Below are 23,932 nucleotides of genomic sequence, written 5' to 3'. Positions count from 1 at the left end.
GGACTGGAGTTTGACACCTGTGCTCTACATTCATAATGGCTAACATGGTACAACACCCTAGTACTTAAAATTCTTCTGAAGTGTAGCTGTGATGTCTTTCACTTGGATGTTATAGATTGCATTGAGTAAGTAAAGCTGGAAAAAATATTGGTTTGTGTGTTTTCATTTAAGGCTATAAAGCAAAAAAAATGGGAATATTTCGAAGGGAGGGATTCTTTCCTATACCCACTATACAATAAGATTGGAAAGTGCACAGAATATTCAAGTAGCGCCGGTTTGGAAGACTCCATGTTAAGCAGGCTAATGAGGAACAGGTGAGGTGTCATGATGGGGTATAACAATAGCATCCGTCAAAGGCTCAGTCTTTGCAAGCAAGGTTGGGTTGTGGCTCAAGCCCCTTTGTGCCAAACTTCGTTACAGAACTGTTAGCTCAAATAGAACACTTCTTAATGCGAGAATGCAGATTCAACTGAAATCTACAACACAATAAAGTCTGCAGAAGGTATGCCGGGGTCTGAATACGTTCTGAAGTCACAGTATGTGGTGCAGGAGTTACTGCTGAGTGAATGTGAATAGTCGTAAAAGAAGGGAAGAGAAGGGCATTGGTGCTTTTTTTTTTAGTTCCTCCCCTCTGAAAAACCTGCCAGCAAAAACAAAAAACACGTAAATCTGCATGTCTGTGGGTACGCGATCTCATTCCCATCCAGCTGATGATTCTGCAGAAATGGCCGGCATGTGGCTCTTAGCTGAGCTTGTGGTGAGAGGCATGGATATTTTTTTTAATTGCGATTGTTGCTTCATTTTCAAGCAGTGCGAATGTGTTTGAGGTTAAAATTCAGTGAAAATGTGCCAGACGGCTGAGAGACAACACACTGTGTCTTTCTTTCTTTCTTTCTTTCTTTCTTTCTTTCTTTCTTTCTTTCTTTCTTTCTTTCTTTCTTGAACACAAGTACTTGAATGCTTTACATGTTTTAATTATTACTTATACAAATAGCATATTTTCAAAGTGGATTTATTTACAATGTGTGCATAAAGGCAGTGTTAATATATATGCTGTTTAAGTTTAGCTATGCTATAGATCGGTTATTATTATGTTAATAATTCTCATCAAAAGTAAGAATTAAATTTACATCAATTATATCCGTTGTGCCGTAAAAATTGTAAGTGCATGAAGATAAGCTGGAAGAAAATCCTTTCAAACATTAAATCCCAGGAAGCGAAATCTTAAATTCTGCTCCTTGTTGTTAAAAATTCCAGGGAAGGACAAAGCTTTTAAAGTGCAACAGTGACAACTAGTGGTAAAGATGAGATGACATTCCAGTGACCCAGTGAGGCTTAATACTTCTCTGGCACAGTTTGTTCTTAAAAATAAGTAAACATCTGGTAGACTTGTGCAGTGTTTATTAAGTGAGACAAATTATTCTTGTGATTAGAATATTATTTTGAAACATTATTTTTTATTCTTTTTTTTTGTAACAAAGCCAGGGTTCCTCCCCTGGCTGGGGTTCAAATTCATGTGTGATGTCTCTTTTGTCCATTCTTGATCTGCTCAATGGAGTGCTAAATGAAAAATGTTCAGTTATAATGGAAACAAAATACAGCATTTGTAGGTGCCAGGAACGAAGGACGGGCGTCCTGGCCAGGATAAAGACAGGATTCTTGCCCAGCCAGGAGGCCATAATGGATGAACTAAAGGAGTCATACCAGCTGCACTTCAGAACAGACCATCCACCCACCTGAAGCTGTATCCAGCGGGAATGAACTCTTTTATAATTGCGGCGTGTTACATAACACAAATGTATATAGCTATAATATAAAACGGTGATACCCCTCCCTTAGTGATACAGCAGTTAGAAATCACATAGGAGAAATAACTTTCTTTCATGATGGCTTACTCTGCATAACAGACGAAGGAAGCCAATGGCAAAACCCAGTTTGGGAGTGAATTATCTCCCATCCGTCCGTCGGCTTCAAAGGTGTGCCGGGCAATGTTCCAAGGCTTTTACTCTTTCTTCACGTGCAGGCCCCCACTTGGGTGAATCATGCCATTCCAAACATGGCAAAGAGGATACAGTTTCATGCTAACTTTGACAGACAAAAATAATATACAATGGTCCTCAGTCTGACTGCCCATTTCCCAGTCGTCTGTCAGTCTTATGTTACACTGCTTGTCTAGCAGTTCTATATGGTGAACCCCTGTGTTAAATCTGCCTGTGTGTCAACTGTGCATGTGAGTAGAAAAAGGCATATTTATAAGATATATTTACACCGAGTCTGCAGTAGGTTGGCGCCTCTGCCCGGGATTGGTTCCTGCCTTGCGTCCTGTGTTGGCTGGGATTGGCTCTAGCAGACCCCCATGACCCTGTGTTCGGATTCAGCGGGTTGGAAAATGGATGGATGGATTTACACAGAGTCTGTGGTAGGTTGGCACCCCTGCCCGGGATTGGTTCCTGCCTTGCGCCCTGTGTTGGCTGGGATTGGCTCTAGCAGACCCCCGTGACCCTGTGTTCGGATTCAGCGGGTTAGAAAATGGATGGATGGATTTACACAGAGTACAGTGACATATTAAACTTATGCTTATTACAGAAGCTAACTAAGTATGTTCAGGCCCGGCCAGTACTTGGATGGGAGAACAACCTGGAAAAACTTGGGTTGCTGCTGAAAAAGGTGTTGGTGAGGTCAGTGGGGGGCACTTATCCTGTGGTCTGAATGTGGACCTCAATGCCCTCCCAGTGCAGTGACAGGGACACTGTGTTGTAAAAATGGTACCGTCCTTCAGATGAGACGTAAAATTGCAATCCTGACTCTCTGTAGTCATAAAAGATTCTTGGGCATCCTTTGTAAAGAGTGGGGGGGTATCCCGATGTCCTGGCTAAATTGCCCTTCATGGCCCTAATCATCCCCCATCTCTAATTGGCTATCTTTCTCAACCCATCACCACCTAACAGCTAATCTGTGGTGAATGTCCTGGTGCAGAAAATGGCTGCTGTCGCATCAGGTGGGTGCTACACATTAGTGGTGGTTGAAGTGGATTCCCCACTCACTGAAGTTCTTTGAGTAGTGAGAAGAGCGCTATATAAATGTAGAGAATTATTATTATCATTATTTTAATGGGCATTACTAGAGCAGTTCATTCCTCCAAATGATAGGTTGCAGTGTTCCTCAGGGCTAAACCCAATCAAGATACCCACAGGGTGGCATGGAAGTTGGGAATCCAGAAACATAGCCCTGTTGGGGGTCTTTGGGAATGGCCAGATGGCACTGCCAGGAGAGGACTGCCCTGGGCTCCACACCACCTCAAAGTGCTCCAGACAACTTGGGCAGGAGACCAGAAGCAGTTCCCAGGTCAACTTTAAAAGAAAGCCCACCACCACACTTAGACGAATCATAGTCGAGAGGCAGCAGGCAACACTCTTGGAGGAGGAAGGAGAGAATTATGATTTGGTGTATTTTGCCGTTGTTCCGGAGAACGAAGGTGTTCTGTAAAATTAAAAATGCTTTCTTTGAACTTGGAATTGTGTTGGGTACACTGTGTGTCTCGCTCAGATTCGCGCAACTAAATCAGTACCACAAGCGAACTATGATACCTAGTGCAATGAGAGAAGTCGCAAAATCAACCGGAATGTTCAAGCAAATTATAGAAGAAAACCCGATCAAAATCCGTTAAGTAGTTCTTTCGTGAAAAGTGGACAGAGAGACGGACAGACAGATGTTGTATTTTACATATATATATATATATATATATATATATATATATATATATATATATATTTATATATATATATATATATAGACTAGCTGTACCCTGTGGCTGTGCCCACATAGTCATGAAACAGGACAAACTTTAAAAATCAATAGACGCTGGCACTGTATCTGATCGTGTTCAGCTCTGACCGGAGAGCGTTCCCCGTGTGGGGAGAAAAGCACATGGCCGTGATATTTCTGGCAATCAACAGCTACCCTCTAAAACACATGGAGCTCTGATCTCTCTCTCAAAAAGTCAAACGTTACTCCTTAACAATCTGTAGATGATAATGTCTGCTGAACAAACACGCTAAGCTAAGTGGAGGTGAGGTGCGCTCCAACATGTGGCGAGACGTAGACCAACTCGAACAGAGGCCGGCGAGTGAATGAGGAAGGGCCCGCCCCCCTGCTCTCGGCCCACAGCTACTCTGTTGGATTTGCATAAATGCATCGCTACCGCAAGCGAACTATGGTACTTAGCGCGATGAGAGAAGTCACAAAATCAACCGGAAAGTTCAAGCAAATTATAGAAAACAACCAGATCTAAATCCGTTAAGTAATTCTCTCGTGAAAAGTGGACAGACATACAGGCAGAACACACTTGGAACGCCAAATTTTTAAAACCATTTCTTAGCGAGCACCTATGGGCCCAGGGTAACCTACATTCCAAATTTCAAGTCCCAAGTCCTCATGGTTTGGGAGATTTTGTGATGAGTGAGTCAGTGGTATTTGGCTTTTATATATATAGATTTATGTATTTATTAATGGATTGTGTTATTTGTCCTGTGAGTCTATACTGTATTTTTGTTTTTGATGTTTCTGCTTGCACTATACGTGGTAGGCCCTATTCACACTACTACTATGTTTTCATTTAAAAACACAGACATTGGTCTCCGTTTCTGCCTTTCGTCCACACTAAGTGGTCTTTTGAACCACAAAAAAACAAAGATTCCTGAAAACGGATACTTTCCATAAAGGGAGCGTCAGCATTGTGCTGTGAGTGGGCAAAAACTGAGTTTATTAATAATAATAATAATAATACATTTTATTTATATAGTGCCTTTCCCATGCTCAAGGCACTTCACAGAATATAAGAAAGAACAGCAGGGTATACAGGATATAGCATTGTACAAACCAGATAAATAAATAAAGAAGAGTAAGATAGTAAATTCAGATAAAAGCCTAACAGACAACATAATTGATGGTCTCGCACACACACACAGGTTACATAAGCATCTTGACAGAGAAGTAAACTGAGAGAAGGGTAATAAAGTCAAGTAGAGCTAAAAGCCAAACTGAACAGATGAGTTTTGAGTTGTTTTTTAAAAGAATTCATGGAGTCAGCTGACCTGATTAATTTCGGTAGGTCATTCCAGAGTCTGGGCGCTATACAGCTGAAGGCCCTGCTGTCACCCATGGAGTGTAGATTAGTGCGAGGTACAACAAGATGGCCAGAATCAGAGAACCTTAGTGGGTGGACAGGCACATAGTGATGGAGAAGGTCACTGATGTAGTTTGGCGCGAGGTTATTTAAGGCTTTGTAGGTTACTAGTAGGATTTTGTATTCAATTCTGTAAGACACGGGGAGTCAGTGAAGGCGAAGCAGGATGGGTGTGATGTGCTCGCTGCTGCTGGTCTGTGTAAGGACTCTTGCAGCTGAGTTTTGAATAAGCTGGAGCTGTGATAGAAGATTAGAAGGGGCACCTGCCAGTGATAGATAGATAGATAGATACAAAAGGCACTATACAATAGATAGATAGATAGATAGATAGATAGATAGATAGATAGATAGATAGATAGATACTTTATTAATCCCAAGGGGAAATTCACATACTCCAGCAGCAGTATAATAAAGAACAATATTGAATTAAAGACTGATAACAATGCAGGTATACAAACAGACAATAACTTTGAATACTGTAATGTTAATGTTTACCCCCCCCAAGTGAAATTTAAGAGTCACATAGTGTGGGTGAGGACTGATCTCCTCAGTCTGTCAGTGGAGCAGGATGGTGACAGCAGTCTGTCGCTGAAGCTGCTCCTCTGTCTGGAGATGACACTATTTAATGGATGTAGTGGATTCTCCATGATTGACAGGAGTCTGCTCAGCGCCCGTCGCACTGCCACGGATGTCAAACTGTCCAGCTCCATGCCAACAATAGAGCCTGCCTTCCTCACCAGTTTGTCCAGGCGTGAGGCGTCCTTCATCTTAATGCTGCTTCCCCAGCACACCACCGCGTAGAAGAGGGTGCTGATAGAACATCTGCAGCATCTTATTGCAGATGTTGAAGGATAAAAGCATGGACAAGTTTCTCGGCATTAGAGAAGGAGAGGAAGGAGTGAACACGGGATATGTTATGGAGGTGAAAGTAAGAAAGTTTCTTAACGTGATTTATGTGGGCGGAATAAGAGAGGGAGGAATCAAAAATGACACCAAGATTTTTTAAAGTAGAGGCAGGTCTGATGAGATCACCACCAAGATAGACTGGTATCCCGAAACCGATACTCTGATTGCGCTCTGATTGGCTTGTCTTTATTTTCCAGGCCTTACCCTGATTGGTTGCTGCTCATTACAACATCTCATTCATGGGATGGCCACCACTCACTGAATAAAAACCTATTTCAGCATAGCAGACACAGAAGAGTTGCTTTCCATGGCGTTTGTTGTGCATCTTACCAGATCTTTTATAATATCTACACATGTGCATAAAAGACATAAAAGACTTTTTTTTTTTTTTTTTTTTTTTTTTTTGCCAGTTGCTACAATTTTGAGATAAATCCCATAATTCGGTGGTGTTATTACTGTAGTGTAAAATTCAGATTCCCATGAAAGTCAACTTGGAAATAACTGGGTTGGCAGCTTCAAATTAACGTTTTTTACTTAAACATAATCTGTTCAGTATGATGGAGAGTATTCCACAGCAAAATTAATAACAAGGCGCTTATCAAAGAGGACAGGTGTGGAATGTAGCCGAGCTCATAATATTACAAGATGGAAAGAGACACGAAAGCACAACATGGTGTGAGTGCTGCAGGAGATGGATGGGCATCCCAGAGGGGATGCCATGGGAAAAAGAGAGCAGAAGGACAGTCCAAGAATCCTTACCTGGCAGGGAAGTCGGTATGATGGGAAGCCCAGAAGAGACACCAGCATCCAGGTACTAAGTCCCTCCATATGCTAGAGGGCAGCGTTCCTGCTATTTGGGTAACCTTCAATACCCACAGGGCATCATGAGAACTGGATTTGTGGAGCACAGCCCTGTTGGGTTCCGTTGGTGCTGCAGGGGGATATGGTCCCTGCTTTGTGGGACTCCTGCCTGAGCTGAAAGTGCTTCCTACAGACCATGTCCTAGCCCTGGAAGTATTGCCTGGTCAAAGACAGAAAGAGCTGCATCATCTTAACCAAGCAGTCAAGAGGAGGTGGATGAGGTTTGACAAGACAAGTGTGAAGAAAGTTGATTGCTTTTCTGGATTATTTATTTTGCTTGTTCTTATTTGATGTGTGAAGATAACGTTTATTAATAAAAAAGAGACCACATTTAAACCTGTGACAGGTTTGGATGTGATTGTGTCTGGGGTTTGGAGCTCAGTTCACCCCCTACAGGTTACAACGGTAAAGTGAGGATATAAAAACACGCACGCAAACACACACATTCATTCATTTTCACTATTGAGATTGTTTTACAGATGTTTTTTGGTACAAGAGGTGTTTTTCTGCGTATATCCTCTCGCGAATGACCACAGTGTTATTTTTTTTAAGCGTCACTTTAACATTTAGTGACAAGATGACTGTCAGCTGTTCTGAAGGCTGCTACTTTCAACTGTAATCAGTGCATTAACGTGATACGGGGGCAATTCACTGCGGCTCCTTTAGGGCTCATTTATACTTCACGCTCAGAAAGCGTACGCGCCCGCATCATGGCTGCCATGCGTTTCCAGCGTTCATTTGATGCGTCCTCTGAGCAGGTCCTCAGAAATTAACGCGACACGTGCGCGATTTGCAGTACCAGCAAAAAGTCGGGGGGCGTAGTGTGCTAAAAGTTGGAATGTGACGTCAGAGTCTCTGGTTACTATCTACATGTGACAGAAAGCTGCTTTGCGGATCCTACGGTGTGCGCGCTTCGATGTTTGATGATTGGTTCGATGTGGTGAAGCAAAATTCCGACATACAGATGCATTCGTGGTGCTTTTATTTTCAAGCGTCGCATATTCCCGATCGTAATGACATGATACGTTTTAAAAGTCTCACATACCGTCTTCTGTGCCGTCTTTTTTTCTAGGGCTTCCTCTGCTCCTGACAGCAGCGAATTGCCAGCAATAGATCGCCACACTGAGCACATTAAATGTATGATATTCCAACTCTCTGCACATTTAGAATCCTTAGATTTACAGTAATCCCTCACTTATCTCGGGGGATAGGTTCCAAGGCCGACCGCGATAACTGAATTTCCGCGAAGTAGGGACACCATATTTATTTAATTATTTAACGTGTATTTGGACGTTTTTAAACCCTCCCTGTATTGTTTACAACCCACTCTTTACTTTATTAATAACAGGGACAACTGCTAAGCAATATGAAATCGGTAGATAAGTTTACACTTACTGTATAGCGAAGTACACGTAGCTATATATGACGTGATGATGGTGATGAATATGCTGCGCAGTAAAAATGATGACGATTGAAGGTGATAATCCCCTGAATGCAGTAGCAGGAGCACGTTAATGTTGAATGAGTGAGATGAGACTTCCTGGTTAATGCAGCACTCCGTCGCTGAGCCAATCAGCAGCACACAGGAACTTAACTGCGTGCTCTGATTGAGTAGCTTCTCAGCCATCCGCCAATAGCATCTCTTGTATGAAATCAACTGGGCAAACCAACTGAGGAAGCAAATACCAGAAGTAAAAAGACACATTGTCTGCAGAAACACGGGAAGCAGCGAAAAATCTGCGTTATATATTTAGATATGCTTACATATAAAATCCACGAAGTCGTGAATCCGCGAAAAGTGAACCGCGAAGTAGCGAGGGATTACTGTATACTTGATATCACTTTCATGATGAAATGCATTAAAGTATGTATGTTACATTTTACAGATAAATCGGTAATTTCGTTTTAATAATGAATACTGCTAATAATGACACCCGTGGGGGTGACACGGTGGCGGAGTGTTAGCACTGCTGTCTTGCAGGGAGTCACATCACTGGTATTCCCTGCCTGGAGTTTACATGTTTTCCGGCTGGGTTTCCACAGTGTGCCCCGGTTTCCTTCCAAAAATATGCAGATTTGGTGAAACTAAAATGATGCCAGCGTGTATGTGTGTGCTTGTATTCACCTTGCTATGAGCTGATGCCTCTTCCAGGAATTGTTTCAGCCTTGTGCCCAATACTAGCTGAAATGGACAAATCCCAGGACTGATGGATTTAATCATTAAACATCCTTTTCAGAGATGTTGCAGTAAGGTGTCATCAGAGTTTAATGGGTGTTCCAGGCAATTGACAACTCAGCAAAGCCGAACCTGTTCTCCCCTTGATAATATCTCGCACTGCCACCTGGTGGATTCCTTAAGATTTATGTAAAGTGCGCGGCAGAAGTATAAACAGTACAACGCTTGCATAGCAGCAGCATCCTCTGCAACATGCGTCGCGTTGCGTGGTGTAAAGTATAAATCTGGTAGAGTTTCTTTCTTTTTCTACGCTGTGAACTAATGTGTCATCCGAGTCCCCCATGCGCTGATGCGTTTGAAAGTGCATAAAGTATACGGGAATCCGATTTTCATGGGGCTTTAAGCTTTTCACTACACCATCTCTTCACAGAGCCTGCCCGTCTGCGTATGGACAGGGGAATCCTCTCGATTCTTTGAAAAGGAAATTACTGCAGGCCGAGGTAGAATGGGCGTATCATGTAGGCGTGGTCAGCCCATTTTACTCTGTGCTGCTGCAGTATCTACCAGGACGATGCAGAAACTTCAGTGCACACGGAGATTGTTTCCGTTTAGAAACCGTTCTGTACTAGTATAATCATAGCCTTGGGACTGATAAAGTTTCTCTAATATAACCTAATTTAATGGAACTCAAGAACGAATAGGTCAGATCATTCACACAGCGTAAACGAAAACCAGCAGAGTGGTTAATTTTTTTTTTCTTTTCTATACAGATAACGTTGATCTTGTTGGCTGAGACAAATGAGTTGACTTCAGAGGAAGAGATGTCAGAATGTAGAAATGAGATCCCTACGGAAATGCTGGGAAAAAGGATGAAAGTACATAAGAGGTTCCTGAGGCACATCACACTGTCAGATCAGACTTGTCCAAAGTGGTCTCCAAGCATGCTAGCCAGCTCCAATATTGAGAATCGGTCACTTTCACCATGGGGATACAGGTAATAGATATGTGTTTTTAGGCACTCCTAGGCAAGGGGGATTGACATCAGGGGGCACTCCAGGAAAGACGTGAAGTGAAACAAGGCAAAATGAGGAGATTTATTGAAGCAAAGTACACTGTAATAAATGTGGCAATAACGTAACAGATAACAGAGCTGCCCAAAAACTGGCAGAAGCCTAGACCGGGTGTGTTTCTGTAAAATTAATGCAATCAGCAATTCTTCTTCTTCTTCTTCTTCTTCTTCTTCTTCTTCTTCTTCCATTAGGGCAGGGGTTCTCAAAGTCGGTCCTGGGGACCCACTGTGGCTTCAGGCTTTTGTTCCATCCAGATTTATAATCAGTGACAACACCTGATAACACTGATCTCAGTTAATTAGCCGGGATTTTTTTTCTCTTCTACATTAAGAAAGCACAGAGGCATGATTTTTACACTTAGAAATATTTCGGCTTTTGCTATAGATTTCAATGCTTAACTCACTTTTGTTGCTTTCATTATTCTCTGTGCAGTTTGCTTCCTTCATTGTATCTTATTAATGATAATTAAAAACAAGCAGATCAGACACCCAGGCAAACGACACTGAATCGTGAAAGGCTGCAACTACTTTAGCATCAGATTAACTAATTAGTAAATAATGGATTAATTAAACAATTAGAACACCTGGAAAAGTAGAATGAAAATCAAGATGGATATACTGCTAAAAAGAAAAAAATACATTAATCCCATATTACTGCCTAGTACATTTTAATATATACAGTGTATAATAATCTATACTAATAAAAGGCAAAGCCCTCACTGACTCACTCACTCACTCACTGACTGACTGACTGACTGACTGACTCACTCACTCACTCATCACTAATTGTCCAACTTCCCGTGTAGGTGGAAGGCTGAAATTTGGCAGGCTCATTCCTTACAGCTTACTTACAAAAGTTAAGCAAGTTTAATTTTGAAATTCTACGCATAATGGTCATAATGGTTGACAACGTCCGCCATGTTAAACTTTCTTATTTATGGCCCCATCTTCACGAAATTTGGTAGGCGGCTTCCCTGTGCTAACCGAAAACGATGTACGTACTTATTTCGGTGGTATGATGCCACTGTCGGCCGCCATATTGAACTTTCCAACGGTCTGTTACTTATGGGCCCATCTTCAAGAAATTTGGTACGCGGGTTCCCAACGCTAACTGAATCCTACTTACGTACATATATATACGTCCATAGCCTGCAGCTCGGTCGCTGTGTGAGGCGGCGTTGGGTCCCCCATCCCCACACCTCCCACGTAGTTGGCTGCCTGCCTATATAAGGCCGTCTGTTGCTCCGGTCTCTTCATTCCCTTCCTTGCTTCGCCACGGTATTCATGTCTCCCTGCTGATAACTGCAGCCTTTTTATTTAATCCACGGCTTCTCCACTGTTTTATTGTTCGTTTATTACGATTATAGTTATTGTGTAGGTATTTTAGACTTAGTTTAATTGTTCAGGTACCCATTTCCTTTATCGTTCCAACCGTACCCCCATTAACAAGTCTATCAAGGTGATCACCATCGATCAAAGAACTGTCACTTACCGAGTGGTTTCCATGCCTGGAGATGGCGCCTGCCTTTTCCATTCTCTGTGTTACATATTGCACGGCCATATCAGGCTCACTCTTGATATCCGGAGGAACATTGTGTCTTATGTATTGAATGACTGGGACAGGTTCAAGGTGTGGACTGATGACGGTACCTTGGTGGAGTCTTGCCTGTTGATGGTTGTCCTACTGGAAGTTTCTGCCATCTCCACATAGGTTCCCCGGAGCTCAGCCAGGTTGACCATTGTGTCTTTGGTCACCTCTCTTATGAAGGCCCTTGCTGAGTTTGGGTGGGCAACCAGCCCAGTCGTGATTATTCCAGATTTTTTTCCATAAAAGAATTATGAAGGCAACTGTGCTCTCAGGATCCTTCAATGCTACCGACATATTTTGTAGCCATCCCCAGATCTTTGCCCATCTCCAAGCTCTGCAGGTAATTCCTTCAACCTCATGGCTTGGACTTTGTCATCTGTGGGACCCTCTATAGATGGGTGGGTGCCTTTCCTAAACAGTTTGAACCACTGAATCAAAGTACGGAAACATCTCAACGAAGATCAACAGAATGGGATGCGCCTAAGCCCCATGTCAAGTGTCATAGCAAAAGCTCTGAATACTTGTGTCCATTGTGTCCATTTGGGTATTTCAGCTTTTTATTTATAATTCATTTGCAAAAATGTATTGAATCCTATTCTCACTTTGTCATTCTGGGGTATTTAGAGTTGCTTAATGAAGGAAAAAATGAATTGAAATGATGTGAACACAAGGCTGCAGCACAACAGAAACAAGAACAAGGGAAGGCATCTGCAGACTTTCTGAATCTGCTGCACATATGAAGTCATTTTTAATATTCAGTTTCTGATTTTACCAGAGGATCGATTCACCCTTTAGGACCCACTGGTATGAAAAACGACAAAACACATTTTTCAAAGTAAAGTGCATATGATTTGAAAACTGAAATGTTTTATGATCTCTTTAGAGTAACCATTGATGTTATTACTTTTAGGATAAACAGACAACCGGGACGCTTTCCTGAAACTATCATGGAAGCCCACTGCCTGTGCCCCGGATGTCTTGATCTGAAAAGGCAGACGTTTACCATGGACTATGTGTCAGTCCCCATCACGAGGAAGGAGAGTGTCTACTACATCGAACAATGCAAAAACGGCAAGTTCAGATATAACCGAGCCTGGATTGAAGTGGCTGTGGGCTGCACGTGTGTGGCCCCTAGGACGGTCAGCAGTTCATGAACTCGGCACAACGTCGTATCTTTACTGTCGTTCACCACAATGCCACACTGCGGTACCACAACACGCCTGTCTCACTGTGGCAACGCTGGGCGTCTTTATGCTGTGAGATGCATTAGCTACTCAGAATCTACTCACTCCTATACCCAGGTTCATTATTTTCTTTTTAATTTAGTTGAGTAAAACTGAAAATTGTACACCTGAATGTGTCCCTTCTTTGCTCCTGTCAGGAGTCAGTTAAGTGAGTTGATACAATGGCTGTAGGAGTGAAACTCAAGAGGTGGGACACTTCTCACAGTAAGCTCACCCTGTATACGTATAATGGACACACTCACTCAACCATTCACTCATCACCCTCTCACTGCCTGACTGATTCACACACTCACTCACTCATTCACTCACACTCTTAATGACTCACTCACTCAATTACACTCTGACTGACTCACTGATTCAATCACTGACCCACTTATCACACACTCACTCACACTCTCACTCACTCTCTTACTCACTCACAGTGTTATTGACTCACTCACTCACAAACTCACACACTCACTCACTCACTCAATTACACTCTCACTCACTCACTCACTCACTCACTCACTCACTCACTCACTCACTCACTCATTCACTCACACTCCTATTGACTCACTTACTCAATTACACTCTGACTGACTCACTGATTCAATCACTGACCCACTTATCACACATATACTCACACTCTCGCTCACTCTCTTACTCACTAACAGTATTATTGACTCACTCACTCACAAACTCACACACTCATTCACTCAATTACACTCTCACCGACTCACTGATTCAATCAATGTCACACTTATCACACTTATCACACACTCACTCACAATCTCACTGACTGACTGACTGATTGACTCACTAACTCACTCACAGTGTTATTGACTCACTCACTCACAAATTCACACACTTACTCAATTACACTCTCACTCACTCCTCACTCAACCATTCATTCACAGTCTCACTGACTGACTGATTCACACACTCACTCACACTCTTTTTGACTCACTCGGTTACACACTGACTGACTCACTGATTCAATCACTGACACACTTATCACACATATACTCACACTCTCACTCACTCTCTTACTCACTCACAATCTCACTGATTGATTGAATCACTCACTCACACACTCATTCACTCAATTACACTCTCACCAACTCACTGATTCAATCCCTGTCACACTTATCACACACACACCCACTCACTCATTCAATCACTCTCTTACTCACTCACTAAATTACACTCTCACTGATTCTTTCACTGACTTGTTTATTCACACACTCATTCACTCACTCACTCGCTCGCTCACTTACTCACTCATTCACTCATCACACTCTCACTAACTGACTCACTCACTCAATTATACTCTCACCGACTCACTGATTCAATCACTGACACACTTATCACACACACACAAACTCACGCACACTCTCATTGACTCACTCACTCATTCAAATCTCACTGACTGACTAGCTGACTCACTCACTGACTCATTGAGCCAGTCACTCACTTTTTCACTTAAGTACACTCTCCTGATTCTTTCACTGACTCATTTACTCACACACTCACTCACTCATTAACTCACTCTCTCACTTATTCACTCACACTCTCACTCACTCACTCACCTGCTAACACCATCTTTCCCATTTAACTGAAAAGCTAAAATTTGTCAGGATGGTACGTCCAGGTCAGTAGGTGTCCGCTAAGAAAGGACTTTTGCATATACAGTACATCGGTATGTAAGAGTAAATAAACCCCCCTACAATAGAACAAAATAAATAGTCCAAATTCTCAACAATGCCTTGATGGAGTTGATTGAAATTTTTTGACATTACAGAAAAAAGAAAGTCAGTCGACACGTGTTATTTTTATTTATTAAAATTCTGTTCACTGGCATGTGCTCTGCGCTGTGCTGAGGTCATGCTTTATGCAAATGAAGGTCACAGCAGAAGTGATTGACAGGCCACGTGAACAGCACCACTAACCAATAAGGTGGGCAGACGATTGAGGACGGAGCGGAGTTCTGGACAAGGAAAAAGAGACGTGATCACGTTGAGAAATGGAAATAGGAAGTCCGGCGAAGCTCAAGGGAGATGCCAAACTCAATGGCTAGCAAGCACTGCTATTTGCGGTTGACCCCAGGCTCTCTTAGACGGATGCCGACTCTCATCTTGGTTATCCATTCTGCTCTGTTGACCTCCAGTTCCTGGTCGTGTGGCTGAAAACTGACTTACCCTCTGAACTCTGCTCTTCAATCACGGAGCTGCAAACTGCAAGGGAGAAACATTGGTCTTAGATTGTGGTGCTTGAAGTTCTAATGGAGATGCCACAGAAGTTGTGTTGTGGCCCTTGAAGTTACTGCCCCACACTCCACACTCTTCACCTTCTTACATCAGCGTAACACACAGGGTACCGACACCTCTGGATATCCACTTCAAGCTTTACTTTCCATAAACATTCACATCTGTGGACTTTACAGGAGGACCACATACAACTGACAAAAAACACGAAAAGAAACAGCGTAACTGAGTGAACGGCATAAACAAACAAAAATCGTAAACCTCTAATAACAATAATAATACATACTCAAAGTTCACGTTATTTCTACCAATTATACATTTCAGTTTAAAAGGATACACTTTTTCCCATTAAATTGTGTTTTCAGTGGCCATTGTGAAACAAATAGACACGAGAGATTATGAAAGTTCAGTTGAAAAAGAGAAATTGCAGTAAATGTGGTGAGGTCTTCTTCAGAAGTGAGTCTGTCATCAACCGACTCCATGATGGCGGAGGAGACGGTTTTCAGTTATGGAGACAGGAAGAGGCGGGTTCAGGAGATCGGAAGCCGGAAGTGACATCATCAATCATTTGTTCTGCAGTGCGAGGAAGAGAAAAGGCCTTAAGTGACAGCACCAACCTGTGGCTCGGGAGTGGAATTGCTGCTTGATGAGTTCTGAAGTTGTCTCTCAAACGCAGGCGTGTGACACCATCAACAAAAGCCAAATCACTTAGCAAAGCAGAAATTGATGTAACAGTGGAATGTTTTACTCATGGACAATGGTGCATAGCGTGTTCAAGAGTTAGCAGCTCCAGTGACCTAATAATATGATTATTACTACTTCTTATTTGACTCATATCTTTATCTAAGGAGGCTTACAACAAAGGCACTATATAATAGATAGATAGATAGATAGATAGATTGGAAAGGCAGTATATAATAGATAGATAGATAGGAAAGGCACTATATAATAGATAGATAGACAGATAGATAGGAAAGGCACTATATAATATGATAGATAGATAGATAGATAGATAGATAGATAGATAGACACTATATAATATCCATCCATCCATCCATTTTCCAACCCGCTGAATCTGAACACAGGGTCACGGGGGTCTGCTGGAGCCAAACCCAGCCAACACAGGGTACAAGGCAGGGAACCAATCCTGGGCAGGGTGCCAACCCACCGCAGGACACACACAAACACACCCACACACCAAGCACACACTAGGGCCAATTTAGAATCGCCAATCCACCTAACCTGCATGTCTTTGGACTGTGGGAGGAAACCGGAGCGCCCGGAGGAAACCCACGCAGACACGGGGAGAACATGCAAACTCCACGCAGGGTGGACCCGGGAAGCGAACCCAGGACCCCGAATCTCCCAACTGCGAGGCAGCAGCGCTACCCACTGCGCCACCGTGCCGCCCCACTATATAATATGATAGATATAAAAGGCACTATATAACAGATAGATAGGACAGGCACTATATAATAGATAGATAGATAGATAGATAGATAGATAGAAAAGGCACTATATAATAGATAGATAGATAGATAGATAGATAGATAGATAGATAACAGTATTATTATTGAACTATATATAACAGTTTTATTGTCAACTCGACGACTTATGTTAAAAAATAAATGAATTTATTAATGAACAGACGCCGCTGGCAGGCAAGCAGGCAGTGAGAGTAGAGATAAATATGTAAAGCACGAGATAGAGAGAAAGAGATCTAACAGTATTATCTATATGTTTATCTTCGAATATTATATTCGAATATCAATTACAACATTCTGTACTATAAACTTTAGCGATTTGCAAAAGAAAAAATAAAGCGCTCCAGCCTGTTTATGACGCGGACGCTGCAGGCAGACAAGAACGGCGAAAACCGCAGAACAGCGCCCTCCAAAACGGGAGTGGCGGAAAATAGATTGCATCAGTATTGGTTAGCACTACTGAGAGAATGAAAAGAAACGGTTACGGAAGGAAAGCACATAGTTACACCGCGTTTACATTCGATTAACCAAATGCAACCAAATTGCATTCAGTACAGAAAGATGCTACACAAAATAAAACTTTCTTATTTGAATTAGTTGGAAATCTGTGCTGCATATGACCAGCATGCGGCTCACTAGAAAGCTGGCAAATCAATACATGTGCTTTGTAGTGGTGCTACGCCGAGGCTTCGAAAGTTCAAACGTTCGGGTCTGTTTCCGTCCTTATATTAACAGCGCTGTCGTGTTGTATCAGCCTGGGCAGGAGTCGCCAGCAGGACTAGTTGACATTCCAACATTGAAATGAGCAATTTATGTCAGCTGCAGGGGAGCCGATAAAAACGGCAGGCTTGCCAGCGTCTCAAAAATAATTGCAACTCGTGCGACTTTAAGGATAGTGAGCTACCTTGAAAAGGCAGGCGAAGAGGGAGAAGCCATTGGCACTTGTAGCACCGCACCACCGTACAATAAGGACAGCAAATTACATCTTTAGGACTAATAATAACATGATAGTTATAAGATCCAAATGAACACTCAGGGGGTTCAACCTATGCGATCAACAAGAGCGAGGAGTACTTGGGCTGCGTCGACCTCATGACTACTATGATTTCTGTAACCCATGTGAGTTCCACGGTAGATAAACAGGCGGCTGGTGGATGATTCGTTGCCCGGTCGGGACGCCATAATAAAGGAGACAATGGGCAGACGGGCTTTCCAACCGGGAAGGAACAGAAACCGTGCGTGACAACATCTATTCACAATCTACATACAGTAAATAAAGCATCTTTCTGGATCCTTGATACGGATGTTTCTTCAGGAAACCAAGAATACTCTGAAGAACCGAGGTGGCACCTTATGTTTTTAAGAGTGTAGGGTCACCTTCTTCTTCCGACCATCTGCAAGCAACGCTTTTACATCCTCATATCGAAGTTTCTTTGAAGACCACTACTTGGCAAAGTTACATCAGCGATGTGATGGATGTGAAGCTGTAGGCCTATTTTTTAATGTTGAAAACAAACAAAAAAAATGTGTTGCCCAAATAGAGAAGTTCAGCTTGCTCTAGATGAGCCAACAGATGTAACACAATGCACGATCACTTTTAAACTAAAGTATCATCTTGGTTTACACTTGCATTTTATTTTAGGACCTCAAGTCCGCTAGTGGTTTCACTAGAGTGTAAAAATAAAAGTCTATATTAAGAAAGTTTAAAATTAGTACTTTATTTTAGAGAAAAGCCAAGCAAAATGACACCTTTTATTGGCTAACTAGAAAGATTACAATATGCAAGCTTTCGAGGCAACTCAGGCCCCTTCTTCAGGCAAGATGTAATGATCTTGCCTGAAGAAGGGGCCTGAGTTGCCTCGAAAGCTTGCATATTGTAATCTTTCTAGTTAGCCAATAAAAGGTGTCATTTTGCTTGGCTTTTCTCTACATTCATAATGGCTAACACGGTACAACACCCTAGTACTTCTTTATTTTAGAAACACTTTTTTTTTCTAGCAATCGTGTGCCGCATGTGTGCGCGCTCTAGGCTCCATTAAATGTAACGTCGGTACCAGCTCTGGACGGGACGCCAGTCCGTTGTACAACGTGTTTACAATCGGTGGTAAAGGAAACCGGGACAGAAGTGTCCGAAGTGAGAACAATTTCATAACAATTCGGGGAAAGCACGTGCTTGTGTTTTGGGTAGCACGTCGACCTTTCGCCCAGTTTTAAAGCTCCTCGCTGCCGCCCACCCCGCCTCTATTTGTTTGCAAGCTGACGTATAGAAATGAAATGTTAATACGTATACCACACTTTACTGTGTACGTCCACAGACAATTCTGAGCTAAGCGGCCATCCATACAGTTCAGTAGGAGGAGATGTGGGCGGAAACAATTAGACGTCAAACTCTTAGCCACACCTCTGACGATGCTAGCCCCGCCCCTCCTCAAAGAGTGGGGCTGTGAGTCTGACGTCACGTCAAGTTCATTCGGTGAAAGAAAGATGGCGGAGGAGACGGAGTCAGGAGACAGCTGGTGAGTCGGCGCCGTCCAAAACAAACTTACGGTCTTTTAAACAGAGCATCTGGAGGGGAGGGGAGGACTGTTGTAAGCTGCCAAACTAAGACCGATAAGAGTGACAAGAGGAGTTGGAAACGGAGAGTAGGACTAGCGAATGGAGCAGAGAGGCTTCCATACACAGAGGGTTTGTTTTGATTTCACTAAAGGCGGATTTCGCAAAGCTTGCACGCCACAGCAGAACGCGGCTTTGACCGTGGCGCGATAAGGCACAGCGTAGAATATAGGCTGGTGGAGGCACAACTTTGTTCGAAGCAGTGAAATTACGCGAACCCGGTCCTTTTGTTTAAGTAGTCCTTGCCGAGTTTTCTTTTGTTTTTTTTTTTTTGTAACAAACCGTGGCCTGTTTCTTTTATTTGAAAGATTTCTTTACTTGGAAATCAAATGAGAGGAATGTGTCAGTTGGCATAAAGGCGCTCTGTAAAAGTGAAGGAGGCTCATGATGGGTTCATCTGTCATTTTACGTTGATGTTTACCAGATGGGACAGTTGCGGGTTTATTAATGTCAGTGCCGGTTAGGTCTACGAGGGTTAGCGGTGTATGCACGCGGATTGCAGACTTTCGAGTACTTGGTATGTTATACCTGCCTGGATGTAAATATTGGGTTCATATTGTGTAATTTGTGTCTGTGTGTGTACATGTACACTCACTCTGGGCCAATGGAACAAACAGTCACGTAAAAAAGTAACTGCACCCCTTGTCATGTTTTATTTTTTAACGTGTATGGACACACATACAGGTGCTGGTCATAAAATTAGAATATCATGACAAAGTTGATTTATTTCAGTAATTCCATTCAAAAAGTGAAACTTGTATATTAGATTCATTCATTACACACAGACTGATGTATTTCAAATGTTTATTTCTTTTAATTTTGATGTTTATAACTGACAACTAATGAAAGTCCCAAATTCAGTATCTCAGAAAATTCGAATATTGTGAAAAGGTTCAGTATTGAAGACACCTGGTGCCGCACTCTAATCAGCTAATTAACTCAAAACACCTGCAAAAGCCTTTAAGTGGTCTCTCAGTCGAGTTCTGTAGGCAACACAATCATGGGGAAGACTGCTGACTTGACAGTTGTCCAAAAGACGACCATTGACACCTTGCACAAGGAGGGCAAGACACAAAAGGTCATTGCTAAAGAGGCTGGCTGTTCACAGAGCTCTGTGTCCAAGCACATTAATAGAGAGGCGAAGGGAAGGACAAGATGTGGTAGAAAAAAGTGGACAAGCAATATGGATAACCGCACCCTGGAGAGGATTGTGAAACAAAACCCATTGAAAAATGTGGGGGAGATTCACAAAGAGTGGACTGCGGCTGGAGTCAGTGCTTCAAGAACCACCACGCACAGACGTATGCAAGACATGGGTTTCAGCTGTCGCATTCCTTGTGTCAAGCCACTCTTGAACAAGAGATTGGGCTGAAGACAAAAAGGACTGGACTGCTTCTGAGTGGTCCAAAGTTATGTTTTCTGATGAAAGTAAATTTTGCATTTCCTTTGGAAATCAAGGTCCCAGAGTCTGGAGGAAGAGAGGAGAGGCACGGAATCCACGTTGCTTGAGGTCCAGTGTAAAGTTTCCACAGTCAGTGATGGTTTGGGGTGCCATGTCATCTGCTGGTGTTGGTCCATTGTGTTTTCTGTGGTCCAAGGTCAACGCAGCCGTCTACCAGGTAGTTTCAGAGCACTTCATGCTTCCTGCTGCTGACGAATTTTATGGAGATGCAGATTTCATTTTCCAACAGGGCCTGGCACCTGCACACAGTGCCAAAGCTACCAGTACCTGGTATAAGGACCATGGTATGTGAAGAGGAAGAGGCAATACGCCAGGCCCAACAATTCAGAAGAGCTGAAGGCCACTATCAGAGCAACATGGGCTCTCATAACACCTGAGCAGTGCCACAGACTGATCGACTCCATGCCACGCCGCATTGCTGCAGTAATGCCAAAGGAGCCCCCACTAAATATTGAGTACTGTACATGCTCATACTTTTCATGTTCATACCTTTCAGTTGGCCAACATTTCTAAAAAATCCTTTTTTTGTATTGGTCTTAATTGATATTCTAATTTTCCCGAGATACTGAATTTGGGACTTTCATTAGTTGTCAGTTATAATCATCAACATTAAAAGAAATAAACATCTGAAATACATCAGTCTGTGTGTAATGAATGAATGTAATATACAAGTTTCACTTTTTGAATGGAATTACTGAAATGAATCAACTTTGTCATGATATTCTAATTTTATGACCAGCACCTGTATGTTGATCAGCCACACCATGACCATATGTGAAAGAGTGATGGATGGTAGGCTGAGTGGAGAGGTAGGGAGCGATCTGTGAGCAGCAATATGGTTTCATGCTAGAAACGAGTACTATGGATGTGATGTTTGCTTTAAAAGTGCTGTTGGAGAAGGACCTAGATGGCCAGAAGGAATTGCATTGGGTGTTTGTGGACTTATGGAAAGTGTATGACAGGGTGCCAAGAGAGGAGTTATGGTGCCGTATGAGGAAATTGGTAGTAGCAGAAAAGTATGTGAGGGTGGTGTAGGACTTGTTTGAGGACAGTGCGACTGTGGTGAGGTGTGTGGTAGGAATGACAACCTGATTCAAGGTGAGAGTGGGATTACATTAAAGATCGTATCGCAGCTCTTTCCTGTTTACAGTAGTGTTAGATTGACAGATGATGTCTAGAGAGGAGAATTTGTGGATGACGTTGTGGTCTGTAGTGGAAGTAGACAGCAGGTTGAGACGAACCTGGAGAGGTGGGGATACACACTGAAGAGAAGGGGAGTGAGAGTCAGTAGGAGTAAGATGGTGTACATCTGCGTGAATGAGATGGTAGGAGAAGAGGTGGCGAAGGTAGACAGATTCAAATACTTGGGTTCAACAGTCCAAAGCAACCGAGAGGTGAAGAAGAGAGTGCAGGCTGGGTGCACTGTGTGAAGAAGAGTGGCAGGAGTGATTTGTGATAGACGAGCAACTGCAAGAGTGAAAGAGGTCAACAAAATGATAGTGAGACCAGCTGTGTTGTACAATTGTGGCCAAAAGTTTTGAGAATGACCCAAGTAGTGGTTTTCACAAAGTGTGTTGCTTCAGTGTTTTTAGATCTTTTTGTCAGATGTTTCTATGGTATACTGAAGAAGAATTACAAGCATTTCATAAGTTTCAATGGCTTTTATTGACAATGACATTAGGTTTATGCAAAGAGTCAATATTTGCAGTGTTGGCCCCTTCTTTCTTTTTCAAGACCTCTGCTGTCTATCAATCAACTTGTGGGCTAAATCCTGACTGATGGCAGCCCATTGTTGCATAATCAATGCCTGGAGTTTGCCAGGATTTGTGGGTTTTGTTTGTCCACCCACCAGGGAGTTTCCTGGCCATGGACCCCAAATTTCGATGTTTGTCAGGGTGAATTGCAGAGGTCTTGAAAAAGAAGAGCCAACACTGCAAATATTTAGTCTTTGCATAAACTTAATATAATTGTCAATGAAATCCTTTGAAACTTATGAAATGCTTGTAATTCTACAGTACTTCAATATATCACAGAAAGATTGAAAAACACTGAAGCAGCAAAACTTTATGAAAACCAACACTTGTGTCATTCTCAAAACTTTTGGCCACGACTGTATATTTTGGAGATGGTGACACTGACGAAAAGACAGGAGGCAGAGGAGGAAGTGGCAGAGCCAAAGATGCTACCATTTTCGCTCAGAGTAATGAGAGTAGGCAGGACCAGAAATGAGACAGGTACTACAGTTTGGTGACCAAGTAAGAGATGGTTTGAGCACATGCAAAGAGCAGATATGGGGTACATCAGGAAAAGAATGAAGAGGAATGACAGAGAGGAGGTTTATGGATGTGGTGTGGGAGGACAGGAAGGCAGTCGGTATGGCAGAAAATGACAGGGATACTTGGATACGGATGATCCGTTGTGGTGACCCCCTAAATGGCAGCAGCCGAAAGAAGAAGAAGAAGAACAGGAGACACCAATATTTGATTTGTGTTTTAAGAGTATCTATAGCTAAAGGTGATTTAATAGATCAAACATCTTGTCACCATTACATTTTGTAGTCAGTTGTATAATTTAAATAAACATAAATGCATTTTTTGCTTGTGGAAAAGGTAATTGCACCCCTGTATTTATCAGGACCTCAAATACCTCAGATTAGAATGCACAAGAGCAGGTACAGATGATTAGCACATCATCAGAGTGGATCTTGTCTTATTTAAACCTCAGACTTGTAGTGGGGTTTGCATCTTCTTGCTGAATACTCCTTTATCTAGGAAATCATCCAATGGAAAGATTCTCTCATCAGATTGGACGGTCAGCACAGACTTCACTATAGAAAACCCAGGAGCAGGTAGACCGCCAGTTAGCCAAGGTCTCCAGGATGGTGACTTTGTTTTTGACTTTCTCTTTTACAATTTTATTCTCCTCTATTGTGAACTGGCCATAGTTCATCAGTTAGTTAATGTTGGTTTCCATTAATCAGTTTTTACCTTGTTCTCCGTGTGTTTTAACAAATGTGTATTTTTATGTGTACGTATTAGTAATTAGTATAATCTATACTTGTACGTTAACTAAGAATTATTCACAGTGCCAAGAAAGAGCAC

The 23,932-nt window shown here is 42.4% G+C and overlaps 2 protein-coding genes and 1 long non-coding RNA gene across 4 annotated transcripts in view; 2 read left to right on the top strand and 1 right to left on the bottom strand.

Annotated features, from left to right (window-relative positions):
- The first annotated feature begins 654 nt into the window (after positions 1 to 654).
- LOC114663967 (interleukin-17C-like) lies at positions 655 to 13,131 on the top strand. Of its 2 annotated transcripts, none has more exons than XM_028817940.2 (3): positions 655 to 757; positions 9,899 to 10,122; positions 12,696 to 13,131. In XM_028817940.2, exons 1-3 carry the CDS (start codon positions 674 to 676, stop codon positions 12,937 to 12,939), a joined length of 552 nt encoding a protein of 183 aa, XP_028673773.2. In that variant the 5' UTR covers positions 655 to 673; the 3' UTR covers positions 12,940 to 13,131. The 2 variants fall into 2 exon arrangements, with proteins under 2 accessions (XP_028673773.2, XP_051791644.1); XM_051935684.1 differs by lacking the exon at positions 655 to 757 and adding an exon at positions 6,482 to 6,902.
- An 87-nt stretch (positions 13,132 to 13,218) lies between these two features.
- Positions 13,219 to 14,494, bottom strand: LOC127530045 (uncharacterized). Its single transcript, XR_007936578.1, has 3 exons — positions 14,329 to 14,494; positions 14,168 to 14,280; positions 13,219 to 13,767 (listed from the first exon to the last, which is right to left on the bottom strand). It is a non-coding gene; the product is annotated as an uncharacterized LOC127530045 (long non-coding RNA).
- A 4,682-nt stretch (positions 14,495 to 19,176) lies between these two features.
- The window catches only part of abhd5a (abhydrolase domain containing 5a), a 65,853-nt gene continuing 61,097 nt past the window's right edge, over positions 19,177 to 23,932 (top strand). The window contains exon 1 of the mRNA XM_028817938.2: positions 19,177 to 19,272. Coding sequence (XP_028673771.1) covers positions 19,241 to 19,272 — 32 coding nt within the window. The 5' untranslated portion in view covers positions 19,177 to 19,240. The remainder of the gene's footprint in view (positions 19,273 to 23,932) is intronic.

This window comes from Erpetoichthys calabaricus, chromosome 13 (assembly GCF_900747795.2).
Source record: "Erpetoichthys calabaricus chromosome 13, fErpCal1.3, whole genome shotgun sequence".
NCBI classification, from domain to species: Eukaryota; Metazoa; Chordata; class Cladistia; order Polypteriformes; family Polypteridae; genus Erpetoichthys; species Erpetoichthys calabaricus.
Note: the sequence above shows the minus strand (reverse complement) of the source record. Positions and strands in the feature narration are given on the sequence as shown.